Source organism: Ipomoea nil, unplaced genomic scaffold, assembly GCF_001879475.1.
Source record: "Ipomoea nil cultivar Tokyo-kokei standard unplaced genomic scaffold, Asagao_1.1 scaffold1043, whole genome shotgun sequence".
Classification (NCBI taxonomy): Eukaryota; Viridiplantae; Streptophyta; class Magnoliopsida; order Solanales; family Convolvulaceae; genus Ipomoea; species Ipomoea nil.
Window position 1 is genome coordinate 5,910,906 of NW_017617471.1, and position 21,517 is coordinate 5,932,422.

The following is a 21,517-nucleotide window of genomic DNA, read 5'->3' on the forward strand; positions in this document are numbered from 1 at the left end:
ATTCTGGAAGTGTAGTTATGCAATTCTGGAAGTGTACTTATGCAATTATGGATGTATAGTTATGAAATTATGGAAGTGTAGTGAAATTATGTATGAGTAGTTTTGCAATTCTGATTTTTTTTTTTTTTTTTTTAAGTTAGACGCCAAAACGACGTCGTTTTTGCATCCGTATGCACCATGCATGGTGCATACGGATGCACAGCATAACGCTCCGTCAACGGTGGGTCAATAATAATTACAATCAATTAATAATTACATAGAGAGTAACTAGTATAATCATCCCATTTTTTTAGTAAGATTAGGCCCTAACTATAAGATGCATCCGGTCGTGCCAATTAAAGGATAAAGTACTAGTCATATTGATTTTTTCATAAGAGATAAGGAGTTTTGAACTCTCAATTTATCTTAACCAAATTGGTTATAATTGCCCGCACTCAGTAGACAGTATTTGGGAGAATTGACCAATATTTGAAACTCGATAATGACAATGTGGGATTAATGCTCAAAGTGGACAAATCCCTTATGCGCATCGGCATTTGACCCTATCTGTGAAGCCACTGAGTTACAGTAATTTATATCCTCATACGTGCTCTCTCAGATCGGGATGTGAGGAGCCATTGAAGTTGGGAGATTCAATCTTTTGGGAGAAGAAATTGGACATAATTGTCGCCATTTTTTTTTTGAATGCTAATTAGCATTTTTGTGCGGATTGGCCGAGGATTCTTGGATTATCGTAAAGGGCTGCGCTATGAGAATTTGTACATTGGTTCTATTGATATAATTTACCAGTAAAAATTGAAAATGATAGAATTATTCTATTATTAAGCTATAAAAATTATGATTGGGTTGACATGTTGTAATTAATTTATTATTAAATCATATATAGCGTCTGATCTCTTTGATTAGATTGACAATTAATTACATAATACATTATTACACATTATTATTATTATTATTATTATTATTATTATTATTATTATTATTATTATTATTTTATCATTAGAGTACTTATGAACTTGTGTTAATACTTAAAAGTGACGGATGAAGTATATCGGGACAAAGTGTGAGGCCCCAAGGTGAGGAACACTTTTTGAGTTTTTGTTTGTAAATAATATGGAGTATAAAAATAAAAATTCAATTTGTAATTATAAACCATTAAAGTTTCTGTTAATATGCTAATGAATTAAAATCATCAAAATCACTACCTCATGAAAAGATGGACGACAACAGTCACCACATCATGAAAATTTAATTTGGAGGGTTAATATTGCTTACAACCATAATTGGACTGAAATTGTTAATTTGTATAAATATAGGGACCAAAAATGTTATTTTTCCGAATAATACAATAATTTACCACATGCTAATATATACCGTCAAATTTATGGTCAACACTAAGGGTGTGTTTGGTTGGCAAGTTTAACACTCAAATATGGGTATGAAAGTGATTATTATTATTTGGTTGACTGGTTTTTAAAACACGGGTTTGGAATACCCCATTAATGAAAAAACTCATTCCCTTATTTTATAAGAATTGCATCCCACTATTCATCCTTATCCTAATCATTCCTATTCCACACTATTACCAAACATGCTAAATTCTTTCACCAAAACTCATTACCATTACCAAGTATTTGAAACCCATTCCGATTTCAATTCCTATGTGTGAACCAAACACAGCCTAAATATTCTTTAAGTATATAAACATGATTTCCGTTTTAGCTTGTACATCAAGTTAATGAAACATGTTTTTCACGTATATAGTATGATCTCTTACTTGAGTTGCTAGCAACTTTTTGTTCTTTACTTGGCTTCTGCCATTGTTTTATTTCACTTTTAAAAAGTTTAAGGTTGTAGAAATATGTTCCCCCATCCAATGAAGTATTGCTTTTAAACATGTCATCTTCCACATATATGCCACTTTACTTTTATATTCCAGCATTGTGGATGCAATCTCCACTGATATGATCGAGCTTCTCAGGTTTCTGTAGGTTGAGATAGAGACTCGATCTCTTTAAGGTTGATATATATTTTTAATTTGTTCGCTTATATTTCTCATTCCACACACACAATAATTAATTCCCTGCAAATTGTTAGGATTTTTCATGTGTGATTTTGTTTGGTTGCATGCAGGCCGGGGGTGAAGAACCAGCTGACAAAGTGATGGGGCAAAGTAAATCTTCCAACTGCCCGAGGACTTTGATATTGTGGACTATGGGTAATTTCAATTTCAATTTTAATTTTCATGTATTGTTATAACTATACTTATTTTAATTTCCTAAAAATGGTAAGTAATGTTATTAATATAGGCCAATTCAACTCTAGTCTAGTAAGGCAAATTATTTTATGGACTCGGGTCCAAAAATACATAATTTACATACTAAACATTCACAATTTACTTTTTTTTTTTTTAAATCACAATTTGTGATGGTCATGTATTGTATTCACAAATAATTCTCAAAACTTGGAAACATAATTCATATTCTAGATGTTCATAATTTCAATACTAAAAATACACAATTTACTATTAGGGTCCACCTTGCAAAGTGGACCCTGGTCTATGGTATAACAACTACTATAGTAAACAAGTTGGGTTTGGGTGTGCTTGGGGCTAGGCAGTCTATAATTGATTATATTCTGTCTCATTTTATTTATTCATTAGTCAAACCAATTTTTTCTGTAGTTATTTTTAATTATTTTTATATTTATTTTGTGTGTTTACTAATACTTTTATATTATTAAAATTCATATTGTGAAAAATTGAATTAAAAATAACTTCAGTGACATAAAATGGGATGGGGGAGTAATAATATGCAATTGGATAGGTAACCACTAATTGGGTTAGGCAAATTATACCATGCAGCATGGTCCACCTTAGCTTGCATGTACATGTTATTAATATATTATGAGCATTCAGTTACTTGTAAATAAACTGAAGGTATGGTAATTGTAATACATACATAATTTATTAATGGAAGATGCATAACATATTAATTAACTGCAAGTCGTTTTGGATCAACATCATCAAAAATAAGATGTGAGCTCGGGTGTGTAATGTCGTCCTCAGGGGATTGGGGGTTATAGCACGCAATATGCAATCACAAGAAACTAGGCACTAGCATAAGGAAATCAACAAGAAGCTAAGCAAACTACAAGTTTAAGGAAATGATAAAACTAACACATATACACAAAGATAAACCCAAAATAAGAAATAGGACTCAAGCTAGGGAGCATTATCATCTAGATGCTTTAACAACCTAAGGGATTAGGGAGAACAAGTAACCAAGGAAACAAGCGGGAATGCACGTAGGTATCCTAGTCTACGAACCATTCTCATGATTAATAAACAAGGATTAGAACAAGGAATTGCCCCACTTTCGTGGTGAATCAATTCCAAGTCCATCAAGCACACAAAGCATCTAAAGCCCCCAATTTCCCCTATTTTCGTAGGAAGAAATCGGGTCTATGCAAGGGGTGGCTTGGATTCATCACCCAACTCTCGTTGAGGCAAGGAATCCTCCAAAAACAAGCTAATGAATGTGTACATCAAACATTAACAAGATATAAATACAAAACCTTCACAAACACATGAACCCTAAGTTGGAGTTCTTCCCCCTTTTTGCAATAATCACAAATCAAGCATCAAGATAGATAATACAACCCTAACTCAAGTCCATAAACTAACTACTCATGATTAAATAGCATAAAGAACACAAAAGCATAAGTAACAAACATGAATCTTGCAAAAGAAAGAGATAAAAGGAAGGAAAACTTCTCTATTGAAAATGGATGGTGGAATCTTGAAATGTTGGAATCCAAGCTTCAAATCTAAGATTACAAGCTTGAAATATGTTAAGAAACCTAAATCTAAGCCTAATCTAACCTAAAAATATGAAAGGAAGTGAAAGGAAATGTCTAGGGTTGGAACAAGGTCCAAAACCATGGAAAAAGAGCTCAATTCGAGCTTAAATAGGGGCAGAGCAGGTAGGGACGCCCTCAGGGATGGGCGTACGCCAGGGGGTACGCCACCTGCTTCATTCTTGAGCTGATGGATGGGCGTACGCAAGGGCGTCCCATTTTTGGTGCATTTCCAGTGAACACTGGAATGGTCGTACTGGCATGCGTACGGGCGTACGGCAGGGCGTACGCCACCTGGTTCCTTTTTCAGATCTCGAATGGGATGAGGGATGGGCGTACGCGAGGCAGTACGAGGCTCCTGGAAACAGAATTCTGTGCACTTGTCTTGACTTCTAGGCTATTTTCCTCCTCTAAAACCATTTTATTGGCACTTATGGTCTTCAACAAAGTTGTACCCATTTAAGTTGGCTTTCCAATGGTGCAAGAATCACCCCATTTGGACATTCCTAGGCCGAGATATGGTCAAAACACCGAACAGTGTCCGAAATGGGTGAAAATTACAATGTCTTGATCTTTTGCTCCTCTTTTGTTTTGGTTTGCCCAAATGACTAAGACCATTGAATACACCACTCTTATGTTTCCTTGGAAGTGTTTTGCCCATCAACTTAGCTTCTCCTTGGCTACCATGGACTCTAAATGTATCCATAATGCTCCACTTGACTCCAATATCCACCAAAATGCATGATATTACTCATCTTTGATTCCAATGCTTTCAAAACCAAACCCTTGCAAAATAACACAATTTAGTCCCAATCTCATGAAATTTGGAATGATCTATATGCAAAATGGCTTAGAGAAATGGGAGAAAAATATAAACAAATAAGCACTTATCATAATACATACATAATTTATTAATGGAAGATGCATAACATATTAATTAACTGCAAGTCGTTTTGGATCAACATCAACAATGCAAGTTGGACTTGTTCCATGGTATAACATAACATTTGATACAAGTATTAACACATGCAACTAATCATGTTCACTTAATGTTGTATATGGCATGCAGCATCACATGTGAAATGGCTTAATATAGCTGCAGAGTACGCATTGTTTCTGCTGATGGCTTACTTGACCGATGCGTGGGGACTAGGCTTCGCATATGCTGCTGGAATTATAAACATTTGGACTGGCTTAAGTAAACTTTTGTGCTTATGCGGTGCTTTCATTGCGGACAAAATTGGTAACTACTGGATGCTCCTCTACTCCACTATAGTATACAGCATTGTAAGTACAATATTTATTTTTACTTTTTTTGTAATACAATAGACCAGGATCTATCTTGTATTGTGAATTCTAGCTTAAAAATTATGCATCTCTAGTATCTGCAGTTAATTGTTTATGTGCAATGTGCATGTAAATAAATTGAAAACACACCACATGTTAACTATAGACATATAAAATGATAACTATAGATATATAATAAGTTAATAGCATACACATAATAATATATTGTTAACATATTATATGTGTATGCAGTTAACATGTGATGTGGAGGCACATAATTATAGTTACAGTTACAGAATATGTCAACTGCAAACACATAATCTAAAAGTTATTTTAGACCTGGGTCAACAATGCATGGTAGACCTAAACCAGGCCATTCACAAATTAAATACTATGGGCAGGGTATGGCGTTTCTATACATGTCAACGCCACCGGTGCTGGAAAACATGGCCGGTAACTGCGGCGAGGACCGGCCGGAATGCTACGGCCCAGCGCAAAAGGCTACGTTCTACATATCATTGGTGCTAACAGGCGTGGGCATGGCAGGCCACGCCGTTTCTCTTGATCCATTCCTGGACGAACAAGGTGTGAACGAGGATAAAGAGAAGGGTTTTTGGACGAGAAGAAGTCTGGCTAACAATTTAATGAGAGCGGTGATCTCCGGAGTGTCCAGTTGGCTTCTGCCGCAACATTGGAGTGGTCGGTTTGGGATTGTTGCGATGTATGGATTTGCGGCCACGATCGCATTGGCGATCGCAAAATGGTTTGTAGTTTTTAATGAGACACCACCAGCAAAGAGTGACGATAAAATAAATTTCTGTGAAATGTTCAACCAAACCGCCATGGTGTGGCCATCGTTCATAATGTGTGGGGTGGTTTCCTCCATCGGAAACACCTTATTCGTGGAGCAGGCCGACAGAATGAAGCCCACCGCCGGGGTTTACACTGTCCCTCTCGGCGTCCTTTTACTCCTAGCCAAGGCCGCCAAGTTCATCCTCAAACAATGCTATGGTTTTATCTACAAATTGATGAAAAACTTCTTCGAATGGTGCGATACCATAACAACAAAATACTTCAATGGAGTTAACGCCGGTACAAAGAAGATGGCGGCGTTGTTCGGCATCGGAATGGCGATGCTCAACGCCGTACTATGTTGCTTGGCGGCCGCGGTGGTGGAAAATGTAAGGCGGAAGGACACTATGAAGATGTATCTGCACCACGATAGCAAATTTTGGCTGGTACCTCAGTTCGTTTTCGTTATCGGCATCGATGCATTCCTGGAAGTAAGCGTCAATGATTTCTTCCAAAACTATGAATCATCTGAGGGGAAACCCGCCTCGAAAGATCAGTCCTTGGAAAGGTACAGTATCCAGTTCACCAACTTCGTGATGGGCCTGGGATTTATAGGCAGTGTGGTGTCGGTTTTGGCGGTGGCCAAAATCAGCCAGAGTGTGAGTGGGAAAAGCTGGATACAGAAAGAAGTGAGTGATTGTGAGCTGGAGAAGTACTATTGGGTTCTTGCTGTTCTAAGTAGCATCAATATCGTTTACTACGTTATTGCAGCCATTTGCTACACCATAAAGCTAAAGAAGGCTCCCAAGAAAAACACGGCCGCCGGCGACGCTTCTCCTGGATGCTGCTCCTGCTAGTTCATATATGGTGCTGGCCTCGCCTGCAGTGCCAGACAATGTTTGTCTTTATTTTTTATTTTTTGGTTGACAGAAAATTTCGTTGTCATTTTGTGAGGGTGTGTACAATATACCTGATAAATCTTTTTTATTTTAAAGAAGCGTTGAAGTGGCATTGTTGCTTTAATGGTTTTGTAAAAAAAAAAAAAAAAAAACAACCTACAACATTTTGAAAATAAACCAATAGTATATTAAAAATAATATAATATAGTGATTTAATATAATCGTATAATAATTTAAAATAGTAAAATAAAAATATCAATATATATAAGTGTCAGAACGTTTTAATGATACATATATTAATTTTATTTGTATTAAAAAAAATTAAACATAAGTTGAAAAAAATTAGTTAGTTTATCTTAAAAGTGGACCACTGTCCATAGTATAATAATCCAGTATTTGTTGCAATCGTTACTATAAATCAAATTAAAGTATATTATACTCAAAATTAGGGATGACAATGGGTCGAGTGTAGGTCGGGGAGGGCTACATCCATCACCTGACCCACCTTATATTTTCTCCACCCACTCCCCAACCCTAACCCGCATTGGGTGGACTTTTTCAGAACCCACCCCCACCCCCATCGGGTGCAGGTGTCTACTACGGGTACCCACCACTTATAATCTTATTATTATTTTTTCAAAAAATAAAATTTAAATTACCTACACATAATAAAATAATAAAATTCATTAGTTATATAAAATATAAAATAATAGAAATATTATGTTGTGCATCCGTATGCACTCTGCATGGTGCATACGGATGCAAAAACGACGTCGTTTTGCATAAAACGCGCGCCCTACTTAAAAAAAAAAAATCAGTTTCGATTCCCAGCAACAACATTATGTTATTCATTTTTAGTTCATTCATTTTGAATTTTTTAGTTATGAAATTCTGGAAGTGTAGTTATGCAATTCTGGATGTGTAGTTATGAAGTTATAGATGTGTAGTTATGCAATTCTGGAAGTGTAGTTATGCAATTCTGGATATATAGTTATGAAATTATGGATGTGTAGTTATGCAATTCTGAATTATTATTTTTTTTTAAGTTAGACGCCAAAACGACGTCGTTTTTGCATCAGTATGCACTGCATGGTGCATACGGATGCACAGCATAACGCTCCCACCCCCGATCCACCACCCACTACCACCCAAAAAAACAATCCATACGGCATGCGGGGTGGATTCGGGTGAATATCCACGGGGTGGATTGTAATTGACATCCCTACTAAAAATGAACATAATATAGTAATTTAATATATCTGTTTGTTAATTTTAAAAATAAAAATAAAAATATCAATATAGGTGTTATTTAAAATATTTTAATTATAACTCTTTAATAATAAATTTTTATAAACTATTTTTATTTGTATAAAAAACTAAACTTAAATTGAAAAAAAAAAAATTAATTTAGTGTACCTGAAAAGTGGATCATAATTCATGGTATAATACTCCACTATTTTAAAAAGTCATTACTATAAATTAAATTAACTTATATAACTTATTATTTAATTATTTAAAAATATTATTATTTTAAAATTTAAAATAAAAGTGTTTTATTTAGAATAGGAAGGAATATATATATATATATATATATATATATATATATATATATATATATATATATATATATATATATATATATATATATATATATACTAGTTTTTTACGCGCATTGCGCGATTGAGATAATGTCCAATGCTTTTTTTTTAAAAATAAGTACTTTAAAGTATATTAAGACAGGATTATATTGAAATTGTTCATGCATAGATAATTGAAGGTTGAATTTGCGTATTTAAATAGGTAATTCTTCTCCCAAATGTTGAGTCCCCAATCCCAAGGGCCCCCCACACTCCGACCCGACAGAGCATTGTGGGAAGTTGTAAATCATGGTGACTCAATGGTTCAGTAGAGAGGGCCAAATGCTGATACGCACAAGGAATCTGCCCACTTTGGACATAATTCCCGCACTGCCGCCGCCGAGGTTCAAACCTTCGTCTCTTCTCCCAAATACTACCCACTAAACCATTGAGCTAAGCCGGTGCGGGTTAAATAGGTAATTCTAAGTTTACAAATGCAAGATAATATAGTCAAGATTGATTATAATTGTCAATAAAATAATTGTATAGGTATGGTTGAAACCAAATACGGAACATAAGGGAGAACAAATAAAAATTAGGGCATAAAATATTAAATATATACTAATATTGTTTGAGGAGATTCCGACATTAGGATTTGTGGTTAAGTTCTATTAAGACTTTAATATTAGAATTAGACTAACGGTGAATTAACAGAAAAATTAAATGGATAATCATATAATTAAGGATAAATTAGAAAATCTTAAAAGAAAAAAGTTAAAACCTGAACAATATGAACCATTCATTTGATTTAATAATTTGGCGGTCATTTTTTCTACCCAATGTTAATAATTAAATAAATTCGCTGGTCAAATCCGCTAGTATAATCCGCTAACGCTAACCCCTAATTACTGATTGTCAAACAAGGACATTGCGAGGTAGTTCTCACTTCAATTTGTTGTGTGATTTGAATACTCTCTTTGTCACAAAATCTCTCAAGTAGTTAATATGGTTGGCTTTATTAATTATATTTTTTAAATTTTTTCATGGTATTAATAAAATACTTGGTAAATAAATATATAGCATTATTTTGTATTATAACTTTGATATTTAATTAGAAAAATAGTGCACAAAAAAGATAATAGATAATGTAGTGAATATAATCAATTGATGAATTTGAATGTAAAAATTTACATTTGAGAAAAATAAAGACAATATAACTAATGAAAATATTTCTTTTAATTAATTTATTGATAATTAATAAATTTTTTTTACTGAATAAAGACATTATAAGGATAATGTAGCGAATATAATCAATTAATAAATTTGAATATAAAGAATTTTTATATTGAAGAAAAATAAAGACAATATAACTAATAAAATTATTTCTCTTATTTAATTGATTGATAATGAATATATTTTTATTTTTTTTGAATAAAGGCATTGTGGACACATAATTCTAAATTAAAGAAATGCATATGTATTATTTTTTGTTGTAACTACTAAATTATTATTTATATAATTTAAGAAGAGTAAAATAGAGTACTAATTATGCCAACTTTGATTGAGATGAGGTTCGAACCTAAGACCTTTTTTTTTTTATTGAAATCAATGAGTAAGTTAACGGTGAACTAACGGCAATTCTTAAAATTTTAACAGAATTAGTAACGGTGTGTGGGTATTTTAAGAAATTTTAGTGTAAAATTTAAATCTGATCAATCTTTTAATTAATCTGAACCATTCATTTGATTAAAATCTGTGACCGCCATTTTTTCTACCCATTATAGGCCTAACTCTCTTGGGCTCTTATATATATATATATATATATATATATATATATATATATAGGGAAGGGATCAGGTGCATTTGTTGTTTCCTGTGCGGATGTGCGGTGGATTAATGTGAGTGAGGTTTATACTTAATGTGCCTAAGATTTGTACTTAATGTGCGTCATGTTAATATGCGTGAGTTTTGTACTTAATGTGCCTAAGTATTGTGTTTAATGTGCGTGAGATTTGTGCTTAATGTGCGTGAGTATTTCAGAATTACGAGCTCAGAAGGAAGCAGAACAGAAACTCACGCGCATTAATGCCCAAGCTTCTTGTTACTTCTTCCTTCAATTTGGCCATGGATTCTGGATTATCAGCTACGTTCAGTGCAGTTGAATGTTTATATAAATGACGCACGCACAGTAAAATTTGCACAGTAGCTAAGTGTGGATTTCTGTTGTATTATTCACATAATCCTTAACCACCATAGCTCGCCTCCGCATCATCATCATCAAGGAGGGGACAAATGGCTACTGGGAATGGGGAAGAAGGTGACATCAATATTTTCTGCTGCATTTTACACATTCACGCATATTAAGTACAAATCTCAGGCACATTAAGCACAACACTCACGCACATTATGTACAAATCTCATGCACATAATCCACCGCACATCCGCAAGGGAAGCAACAAATGCACCTGATCACCTTAACTACACAAACCACACACCTTAAGCACACAAACAAAGCACCTTTAGAACAAAAATCACGTGCACCTAAGGCTTTAGACCGACGCACCTTAAGTAGACAAACCACACATTTTAAGTACACAAACCATGCACCTTAAGAACACTAACCACACGCCTAAAGTTTTAAAATTGCGCACCTTAAGTTTCAACAACTCGCGCACCTTAAGCATACAAATCACGCACCTTAAGCTTTAGGTTGACGCACCTTAAGTTTCAACAAGTACTACTCACATTAAGCACATAAACAACGCACCTTAAGCACAAAAACCACGCACCTTAAGCGCAAAAACTATACACTTTAAGCACAAAAATCACACACCTTAGACCTAGATGCAAAAATTTGACTGTGTGAAATTATGTCCAAATTAAAATGGACAAATCTCTTGTGCGCATTAGCATTTGACCCTATATGTGGAGCCATTGAGTTACCGTAATTTATATCCTTGCACATGCTCTCTCAGGTCAGGATGTGAGGGACCATTGAAGTTAGGAGATTCAACCTTTCGGGAGAAGAAATAACTGCTTATAATTGTCACCATTTAAACCTTTATAATTGGGAAAGAAATCCAAGAAACATATACATTTATTTTGTAGCCGCCGCACCGGCTCTCCCTTGGGCGGATGCTGGGTGCGGACCACCTTTCAATTATTTATAACCAAAATTCACTGCTGGAAATTTGCCATTTTCCGACCACCAAAAAGTGGTCGGAAATGGCCTTAAATAGGTCGGAAACACTTGTTCTGATCTCTTTTCCGACCAATTTGGGTGTTCGGAAAAATTCCCCACGCTATTTTCGACAAACAGAGAGAGTGGTCGGAAAGAGTAACCACTTTTTTGAAACCGTCGGAAAAAAAGGCCAAGATATTAGTTAGGTGGGTTCAGATTTTCCGACTATTGGGGGTCGGAAATTTCGACCACTTTGGTGGTCGGAAAACTGGACGCAATCAATAAAAAAAATTCATTTCACTACAGAGGATTCCTCTGTAATGAAATATATATATATATATATATTTGCTGAAAAACATATACAAATTTCGTACACTTGAACACAATTCTTTCATGAATATTTTAGATGATAGCCTTTTCCAATGTAACTTTTTGCTATATATTTTCTTTACAGTTTATATTCAAAATAAACAAAAGCTATAATCGGTCCTTGAACTAAATGCAAATAAGGTAAATATCGCATTCAATATAGGAACCATAGGTACAGCATCACCAACACGTATTCTTGTTCTTAACAATCTAGTGTATCCACCAGCTCTATCTCTGCAAGTTGAAGAAAATAATGATAGGATTTAATTACCAAAAGCATAAATTCCATTCAAATAATTATATTAGTAAACTGAAAAGAAAGGAAAAATTAAATTATTCTTTCATTTTTTCTTTAAAAAAGCATAGAAACACCATACTCTGGATGGTAGTCAATTTGGCGTTTTATTTATGTCCGAAATGAAAGTACATGGGAGGAGGAGGACAGAACACCTTACCTTGTTTTATGTTACAGAGTACTATTTATTTTTGTCTTCCATTTAAAGATAGGTAAATAAATAACAATGAAGGGAAATGCTCAAGTTAAACCTGAAAACCTATGCACTAAAGCTGAACCAATATAAAGGTAACTGATGAGATGTAGATTAACAAGTATAATAGGAAAATTACCATTTGGTGCAACCGGAGAAGTTGTTCGGAGATATCCAGAATGAACCATGTAACATAACCACAAATTACCACATTAGCATTCGGTAAATAGCTTCACGTCTTAAACAAGAGTGAAATTGGTATCCTGAACAATAACTGACCTTGGACAGAAAAATCCTTGAGACTAATGTGGCAGAGATTGTATACATTTTGGGTAACTTTAGCCTTCTGTAACTTCTGACCAAGTGAAGAAGTACAATCCAAAGCTTTCAAGTTAGTTATAAAGCTTTGCCTTTGTAAGTGAGACACATAGCTCCCCATGGAGCAGAGTGCATCTTACCTTGACATGAACAAGAATGTGCCCATAATGTAATCCAACAACGCATGCTATGGCAGCCATTAAACAACTGAAAATTTTCAATTAAAATGAATAAGTGGAAAACATTTGGATTAAGAAGGGAGAAAAAGGAAAAAGGAGCACTCAAAGTTGAACTACCAACTTGCAACAAATTAGAAGTGATATCAAGAATTAAGAATGTTTATAATCTGGCCTTTTTTACATGATTTTGGTAGAAAAATGACTTATCTATGTACTTAACCAAAACGTGTAGGATGACTAACCTTGTGGAGACATTAAACCGTGCTAAAAATTAGCACCAATGTGATGTATAAAATAAAGCATTGGTTGAGAAGATCTTGAATTCTCATTGCATGTCTAAATGGATAAAAAATTACTGTAAAATTTGCTAAACTAATCTACTATTATGCTTCATCAAAAGTAAGGACAACGACAATCACTTCAGTGTTATTATTGAAGAGTGAATCACAAAATTTTGAGCACCTTATATGTTTATTTATTAAAAAAAAAAGTAAAAAACAATAACAACAAGAACAACATGACCAGTCTGCATTAACAGCAAATCTATATTCATATATAATATCTTGGATGCGTATTATTCCACTAGAGATGTAGCAATAGATTAGAAAGTGGTGCATGGTTAGTAATCATCATTCAGAACATAATAGTTACCTCATAAGAAGGAAGGCACCAGATTTACGATGTTGCGGATTACAAATGCTTCTCATGTTGAAATCCCAAGACAACTGAGGGACAAACCCGAGAGTCTGCACAAGCAATCACCATAAACTGTCCCTCAAACATGTAAGAATTTTCATCACATGGACTGCATAATTAGGCAAGTAGAAGCACTTAATGATCAAACAGAAAGTTCCGAAAATGAGCAAATGCAGAACATATACCTTTGGTTCTTAAGCATTTGCAAGATCCTTAAAGTATTCCATATTGGCTCTAGTTCAAGAAAAGAAGCAACCAATCAGATTGGGCCACCCCTAACTCGTAAACATAATGAAAGTACATCCCTGAACTTACTAAATCTGCTGGTGACAGATCAGAGGTAATTAGCAGACTCTCAGCAGCAGCCTTGAATGCCGGTATTACACTTCAGTACTTCACAAATTTAAAATAATTTGTAAGTACCTCTACTTTGTCCCATGCTCCTTTTCTGACACCAGTTTTCAAGTTTGAAACAATAACAGAGCTAACTGTCGATGCATGCCCATTTGAGTAATCTGCAAATTCAAATTAGATTTTTTTAAAAAAAGAAAGCTAATTATCATTCAATTTATCACTTCATTAGATATCTACAATCCCCTAGAGCAAAAAATTTCAAGAAAAAATAACAATAAACAGTTTCATAATAGTATCTCTATCAACAAACTACTGAATCACGAATTTAATTTTTTACCAAAAAATTATATATTATATATATATATATATATATATATATATATATAAAAAACAGAATATCAAACAGAGTGAGAAGGTAAATTAATAACTACCATATGCATTGTTTGATGTTGCAGCAACAACAGAAACAAGAGAGAATCAATTGATGTGTCAATAATCTGCACATTATTGAAAAAGATTATAGCTAGGCCAGCAAAACAAGATATAATGAGATGTAATTGTACGCAGTATCTATCCAGGTCGTTGTTTTCCATCTCAGTTGTCTGTCAAAGAACATATAAGTTTATTATACAACTACATACATATAATAATGAGACAAACAATGACTAACATGTTAAATACCTCACCTAAAATTTTAAAGATTTACCTTAAGCTGGACTAGCTGATCAAAATAATGTTTGTCAACGTCCTTGTATTGTGCTTGTTTAAGACCATCTATTTTTGGAGTAAAAAACAGAGATAGAACCACATGATCTATTTAACTGCAAATAAAAGTAATACATTATTGTAACAAGAGTGAAAGAGCATGTTTACAGACCACAACTTTGATATGTGAATAGACAAGGTTAGTAAGACTAAATTCTTAGCAATAAACCAAGTTTTCAAAACTAAATCCTTCCAATAAAGCACATTGAATAGTTCACAGGACTAGAAACACCATATAACCATACCTCACAAAGATATCTAGCATATATTATAACATATAATACCACATATTTATACAGAAATGCAAACGATTCTTTAGGCATAAACTACATAAACATCTTATCTGTCAAAGTAAAATTCAATCCAGAAAAGTAAATACATAAAAATGTATGTATCAATAAAAATGTATAATCTTGCCTAGCTAGGAGAACCCTGAATGCCTGTGTTTCTTCTGCTGCACATATAACCATTCAACTTAAAAACCAAAGCACATCATATATACAAACAAACCTTTGAAACCAGAAAATCAACTATAAAACCCTAATAGCATATTCAATCCAAAATAAAACTATCTCCCAGCTTGCTAATCAGATTAGTAATCCTCATCGAAAATATCAAAAGCCAACATAACTATACTTCAAATAATCAGGGGAAAAAACTTTTAACAAATATATCATATTGCAGCAGGGGCAGACAAAACGAAAATAAGAGGAAAATGGTTTGACTTAGTAGAAGAGGGAGAAAATTACCGATTGCGATGGTCAGAGCTAGGAAATCAAAAAGTTGCACCGCGCCCCCTATATGATCTGTTCGGCGACGAAGGTAGACGAGTCTTAGGCGACTCCAACAGTGAAGCCCTATGAGAGATGCACCGGCTGGATTGGCCGGAATGGCAGCATAATATAGATCTGGAAATGGGAAATACCTAGGAGGTACAAGGAGGTGTTGGCGGTAGCGAAGGGAGTGACAGCTGCGAAGGAAGTGAGTGTCTAAACAGTAAAGGGAGTGAGTGCTGAGAGCAGTGTATAAGCTGGGGTTGGTTTACATCATTTATTCATTTCTCTATATCTCTAATTTTTCTATTTCTAAAAAATGACAAGAGTTAAAATAATCATTGTCATTTAAAAAATACACAAAGACATCAAATTTTTGTAAATGTATTATGTATTCAATGTATGTTTAAAGATAAAATACGAACAACAACGGATAAATAAATAATTGTTTTTTAAAAAAATCAAAGAAAGACAACGATTTTCGACAAAACTATATATTGTCTTTTGCATAAAAGATGTTGTAAAAAATCATTATCTTTGTATATTTTTCTTGTTATGTACTATTAATAGATAGTTTTGAAGTATCTAATTTGCACAAAGGTATGTGAAATTGATTGTTTATATTGAATATTACGACATTTTAACATACTACCATTAAACTCTGTGTCGTGATCAATTGAAGAAATGCAAGTTAAAATCAAAACATAAAAAAAAAAAGAGTATGCGTAAAATAATTAATGATAAAATGATAAATTATGTGATCGTCATACCATGGGATGACATGAATGAAAAAAAAAAAAAAAAAAAAAAAAAAATTCCGACCACCTTTGAAGATGGTCGGAAATAATAAATAAGAAATTTTAAAAATTTAAACAACCAAAAGAAATTTCTGATCACCATTACTTTGTAGTCGTTCTTCCGACCACTAAGTAAGGGTGGTCGGAAATTCCGACCTATTTCCGTCCACCGTAACCTTTCGACGGAAAAGTGAAAAAAAATTCATTTTTTCGACCAATTTTCTAGGTGGTCGGAAATGTGGTCAGAAAATGAAAGATTTCCAGCAATGATTTGTGATATATTTGGGTTATTATATATGAATCATGCCGATATTATTGCTAATTGGGGAAAGAATATAATCCGAGGTATCAAGGAACTATAGGAAAGCTAGTCGAAGTAGGTTGACACTTCTGAACTACGTTAGCATTTTTGTGCGGATTGGCCGAGGATTCTTGGGTTATCGTAAAGGGCTGTGAGAATTTAATTTGTACATTGGTTCTATTGGTTCTATAATTTACCAGTAAAAATTTAAAATGATAGAATTATTCTATTATTAATAAAAATTATGGTTGGATTGACATGTTGTAATTGATTAATTATTAAATCATAACGTTTGATCTCGTCATTAGACTGATAATTAATTACATAATACATCATTACACTCTATCATTCAAATTTTTTTATCATTAGAGTACGTACTTATGGACTTGTGGTAATACTTAAAAGTGACGGATGAAGTATTATGTTTTTTCACATAGCAGCCACCTCGATCGTGATCTCTTATTTGAGTTGCTAGCAATTATTTGTTCTTAACTTGGCTTCTTTCTATCATTTTTAATTTTTTTTAATGCCAAATTTGGTAGCTGGAAAACTCAATAACTTCACAAGGTGACAATTTTAGTACATTTGCATTACACATGTAGAGCTTGTTAGTAAATAATATAAAAATAAAAATACAATTTGTAATTATAAACCATTAAAGATTTTGTTAACATGCCAATGACATTGTGGTCTGATTTAATGGCACTAAGTTGCTCCTCCAGGTGAGTGGTTTTGGGTTCTAGTCTCAGCCTGTATTGACCATGAACAGATGGGCAGTTGTGGGTTCTAGTCTCAGAGGAGGCTGTAATTCCCCTTTTAGCTTGTACATCAAGTTAATGAAGCATGTTTTTGACATATATAATATGATCTCTTACTTGAGTTGCTAGCAACTTTTTGTTCTTTACTTGGCTTCTGCCATTGTTTTATTTCACTTTAAAAAAGTTTAAGGTTGTTGAAATATGTTCCCCCATCCAATGAAGTATTATATTGCTTTTAAACCTGTCTTCTTCCAAATGCCACTTTTACTTTTTATATATATATATATTCCAGCATTGTGCATGCAGTGGATGCAATCTCCACTGATCGAGCTTCTCAGGTTGAGATAGAGACTCTCTGATCTTAAAGGTTGATATATATTTTTTGTTCCATTTCTCATTCCACACACACAATTAATTCACTGCAAATTGTTAGGATTTTTCATGTGTGATTTTGTTTGGTAGCTTGCAGGCCGAGAGTGAACCTGACAAAGAGATGGAGCAAAGTAATTCTTCCAACCGCCCGACTTTGATATTGTGGATTCTGGGTAATTTCAATTTTAATATTCATGTATTGTTATAACTATACTTATTTTAATTTCCTAAAAATGGTGAGTAATGTTATTAATAGGAAAATATTATGTGTATTCTTATTTTTTACTTTAAAATTTTACTTCATACACAAAATCTTGATACACTTGCAGGCATGGAACCCACATGAACAAATTAGCTTATCCGTGACCGCCACATCATAGAGTACAATTTAGGAAATAAGATTTGAGAGTACATTAGAACTCTTATTAACATAGACTGATAGACCAACTCAGCTCTAGTGTGAGCCCTATAGTAAACAAGTTGAGTTTGGGTGGGATTGGGGCTAGGCAGTCTGTAATTGACTATACTCCCGACCTCTTTGTGTCATGTTACTATTCATTAGTCAAATCAACTTTTTATTTTCTTTGTTTATTTTCTATTATAATTTTTAATTATTTTTAAATTTAATTTTGTGTGTTTAGTAGTAGTTTTAATGTGCGTAGTTTCTAAATATATAAATTTTATATATTAATATTAAACTTAATATTATAAAAAACTGAATTAAAAATAATTGTAGTGACATAAAATATGATGGGGGATTAATAATAATATGCAGTTGGATAGGTAACCACTGATTGGGTTAGGCAAATTATACCATGTAGCATGATTCACCTTGCACTGTGACATTCAAGTTATGTACCTGCCATTAATATATTATGAACATTCAATTACTTGTGAATAAACTGAAGATACGTTAATTGTAATAGATCAGATATATAATTTATTAATTGAAGATACATAATATATTAACTGCATATACATAATTTAAATGTAGTTTTGGATCAACATCAAGAATATAATGCAAGTTGGACTTGTTCCATGGTATAATATACCATTTGATACAAGTGTTAACACATGCAACTAATTAATTTTGTATGTGATGCAGCATCACATGTGAAATGGTTCAATATAGCTGCAGAGTACGGATTGTTTCTGCTGATGGCTTACTTGACCGATGCGTGGGGACTAGGCTTCGCACATGCAGCTGGAATTATAAACATTTGGATTGGCCTCAGTAAACTTTTGTGCTTATGCGGTGCTTTCATGGCGGACAAAATTGGTGGTAACTACTGGATACTCCTCTATTCCAGTATAGTATACAGCATTGTAAGTACAATATTTATTTTTATTACTTAATACTTGCGCCCATGGATCAGGGTTCATAGTGTATTATGAATCTTAATCTAAAAATTATGTGTTTCCAATATATGTATGTGTAATGTGTCTATAAATAAATTGAAGACACAATACATCTTAATTACAGACTCATAAAATGGTAACTACAAATATGTAACTGCAGGTACAAAATAGGTTAACTGCACTCACATAATATATTGTTAATATATATATATATATATATATATATATATATATATATATATATATATATATATTAACAACTGCAAACACATAATTTTTTGGACAAATTAAATACTATGGGCACCACTGGACCAGTGCGTTCGTATGTTGGCTATGCCATAGATAGTTGCAAGTTTCTTCCTACTCACTTTGATTATTGCATGTTTTATTAAATTTGTTCCTAGGGCAAGTAATTTAGTACAGCTTTTGATTACACTACTGCTATGTACTGGGATACTATCCCTTATCTCTAATATATGCCGGCTCCTTTCAAAAAAAAATATACTATGGGCAGGGTTTGGCGTTTCTATACATGTCAACGCCGCCGGTGCTGGAAAACATGGCCGGTAACTGCGGCCAGGACCGGCCGGAATGCTACGGCCCAGCGCAAAAGGCTATGTTCTACATATCATTGGTGCTAACAAGCGTGGGCATGGCAGGTCACGCCGTTTCTCTTGAACCATTCCTGGACGAACAAGGTGTGAACGGGAAGAAAAGCGGGAGTTTTTGGCCGCCGAGTAAAAGTAGTGTGGGTAATTATTTGATGAGAGCGGTGATCAACGGAGTCTCCAGTTGGCTTCTGCCGCAACGACGTTGGAGTACTAGGTTTGGGATTGTTGCGATCTATGGGTTTGCGGCCACGTTCGCATTGGCGATTGCAAACTGGTTTTTAATTTATAATGAGCCAACACCAAAGAGTGACGATAATAAAAAACAAAAATTGGGAGAAGTAGAAGATAGTAAAATAAATTTCTGTGAAATGTTCAACCAAACCGCCGTGGTGTGGCCATCGTTCATAATGTGTGGGGTGGTTTCCTCCATCGGAAACACCTTCTTCGTGGAGCAGGCCGACAGAATGAAGCCCACCGCCGGGGGTTACACAGTCCCTATCGCCGTCCTTTTACTCCTCGCCAAGGCCGCCAAGTTCATCCTCAAATACTGCTGCTTTGGTTTTAGCTACACCTTAATCAAAATCTTCTTCGATTTGTGCGAAAAGATAGCAAAATACATACTAGGAGATGAAAAATATAAGCCTGGTATAAATAAGATGGCGGCGCTGTTCGGCATCGGAATGGCAATGCTCAACGCCGTAGCGTGTTGCTTGGCGGCGGCGGTGGTGGAAAATGTAAGCTGGCGAAAGAACACTATGAAGAAATATCTGCACCACGATAGCATATTTTGGCTGGTACCTCAGTTCGTTTTTCTTATCGGCATCGATGCATTCCTGGAAGTAAGCGCCAAAGATTTCTTCAAAAACTATGAATCATCATCACCTGAGGGGAAATCCGCCTTGAAAGATCAGTCCTTGAAAAGGTACAGTATCCAGTTAACCAACTTCGTGATGGGTCTGGGATTTATAGGCAGTGTGGTTTCGGTTTTGGCGGTGGCCAAAATCAGCAAGAGTGTGACTGGGAAAAGCTGGATAAAGAAAGAAGTGAGTGATTGTCAGCTGGAGAAGTACTATTGGGTTCTTGTTGTTCTAAGTAGCATCAATATCGTTTATTACGTTATTGCAGCCATTTGCTACACCACAAAGCTAAAGAATGCTCCCAACAAAAACACGGATAAAACTGGATGCTGCTCCTGCTAGTTGATATATGGTGCTGGCCTCGCCTGCCAGAGTGCCAGACGGCCGATGGATTTTAATGTTTGTTGAGTGATTTTTTATTTTTTATTTTTTCGTTGAGAGAAAATCGGTTGTCATTTTGTGAGGGTGTGTACAATGGACCTGATAAATCTTTGTTTTTTTTTTTTTTTTTTTTTTTTTTTTTTTTTTTTTTTAAGCGTTGGAGTGGCATTGTTGCTTTAATGTTTCCTGCAAGTTATTATTTTTGTCATGTTTGTATTGTTTTTTTCTTCCTCTTTTTTGGTAATGCATTGGAAATAAAGTAGTTATTGCTATTTGAGATAATTAAAATAACACATCTACTGCAACGGTTATAAGTAATGTGAAAATACAATTGGGACGACCCTCAATTAAAAAAAATGCAATTAGACCATTCAACATTGTAAAATCATGCAATTTGTCCCAAGTGACGTGCAGTGGTCGGTTACCAGCAAGTAATTAATTAAAAATTTTAAAAAGAAATTAAAAATTATTTTAAAACAAAAGAAAAAAAAGTGAGAAAAAAGAAACAGGGTCTCCGACCGGTTGGAGACTGTCTCGTCTTCGTG

The 21,517-nt window shown here is 34.2% G+C and overlaps 1 protein-coding gene and 1 long non-coding RNA gene across 3 annotated transcripts; one reads left to right on the top strand and one right to left on the bottom strand.

Annotated features, from left to right (window-relative positions):
• Positions 1-1,874: 1,874 nt before the first annotated feature.
• LOC109180926 (protein NRT1/ PTR FAMILY 5.5-like) lies at positions 1,875-21,070 on the top strand. Of its 2 annotated transcripts, XM_019330647.1 has the most exons (4): positions 1,875-2,019; positions 2,134-2,218; positions 4,928-5,145; positions 5,547-6,931. In XM_019330647.1, exons 2-4 carry the CDS (start codon positions 2,164-2,166, stop codon positions 6,792-6,794), a joined length of 1,521 nt encoding a protein of 506 aa, XP_019186192.1. In that variant the 5' UTR covers positions 1,875-2,019; positions 2,134-2,163; the 3' UTR covers positions 6,795-6,931. The 2 variants fall into 2 exon arrangements, with proteins under 2 accessions (XP_019186192.1, XP_019186193.1); XM_019330648.1 differs by lacking the exons at positions 1,875-2,019; positions 2,134-2,218; positions 4,928-5,145; positions 5,547-6,931 and adding exons at positions 18,877-19,090; positions 19,638-21,070.
• On the bottom strand, positions 13,955-15,535 carry LOC109180927. Its single transcript, XR_002054136.1, has 5 exons — positions 15,513-15,535; positions 14,705-14,819; positions 14,430-14,495; positions 14,068-14,159; positions 13,955-14,029 (listed from the first exon to the last, which is right to left on the bottom strand). It is a non-coding gene; the product is annotated as an uncharacterized LOC109180927 (long non-coding RNA).
• Positions 21,071-21,517: the final 447 nt, after the last annotated feature.

Excerpts from the sequence above, each read along its gene's own strand:
- LOC109180926 (XM_019330647.1), top strand. The coding sequence starts at position 2,164 with ATGGGGCAAAGTAAATCTTCCAACTGCCCGAGGACTTTGATATTGTGG. Across the intron at positions 2,219-4,927 it reads TTTGATATTGTGGACTATGG|CATCACATGTGAAATGGCTT; the intron begins GTAATTTCAATT and ends TATGGCATGCAG. Across the intron at positions 5,146-5,546 it reads CCACTATAGTATACAGCATT|GGTATGGCGTTTCTATACAT; the intron begins GTAAGTACAATA and ends TACTATGGGCAG.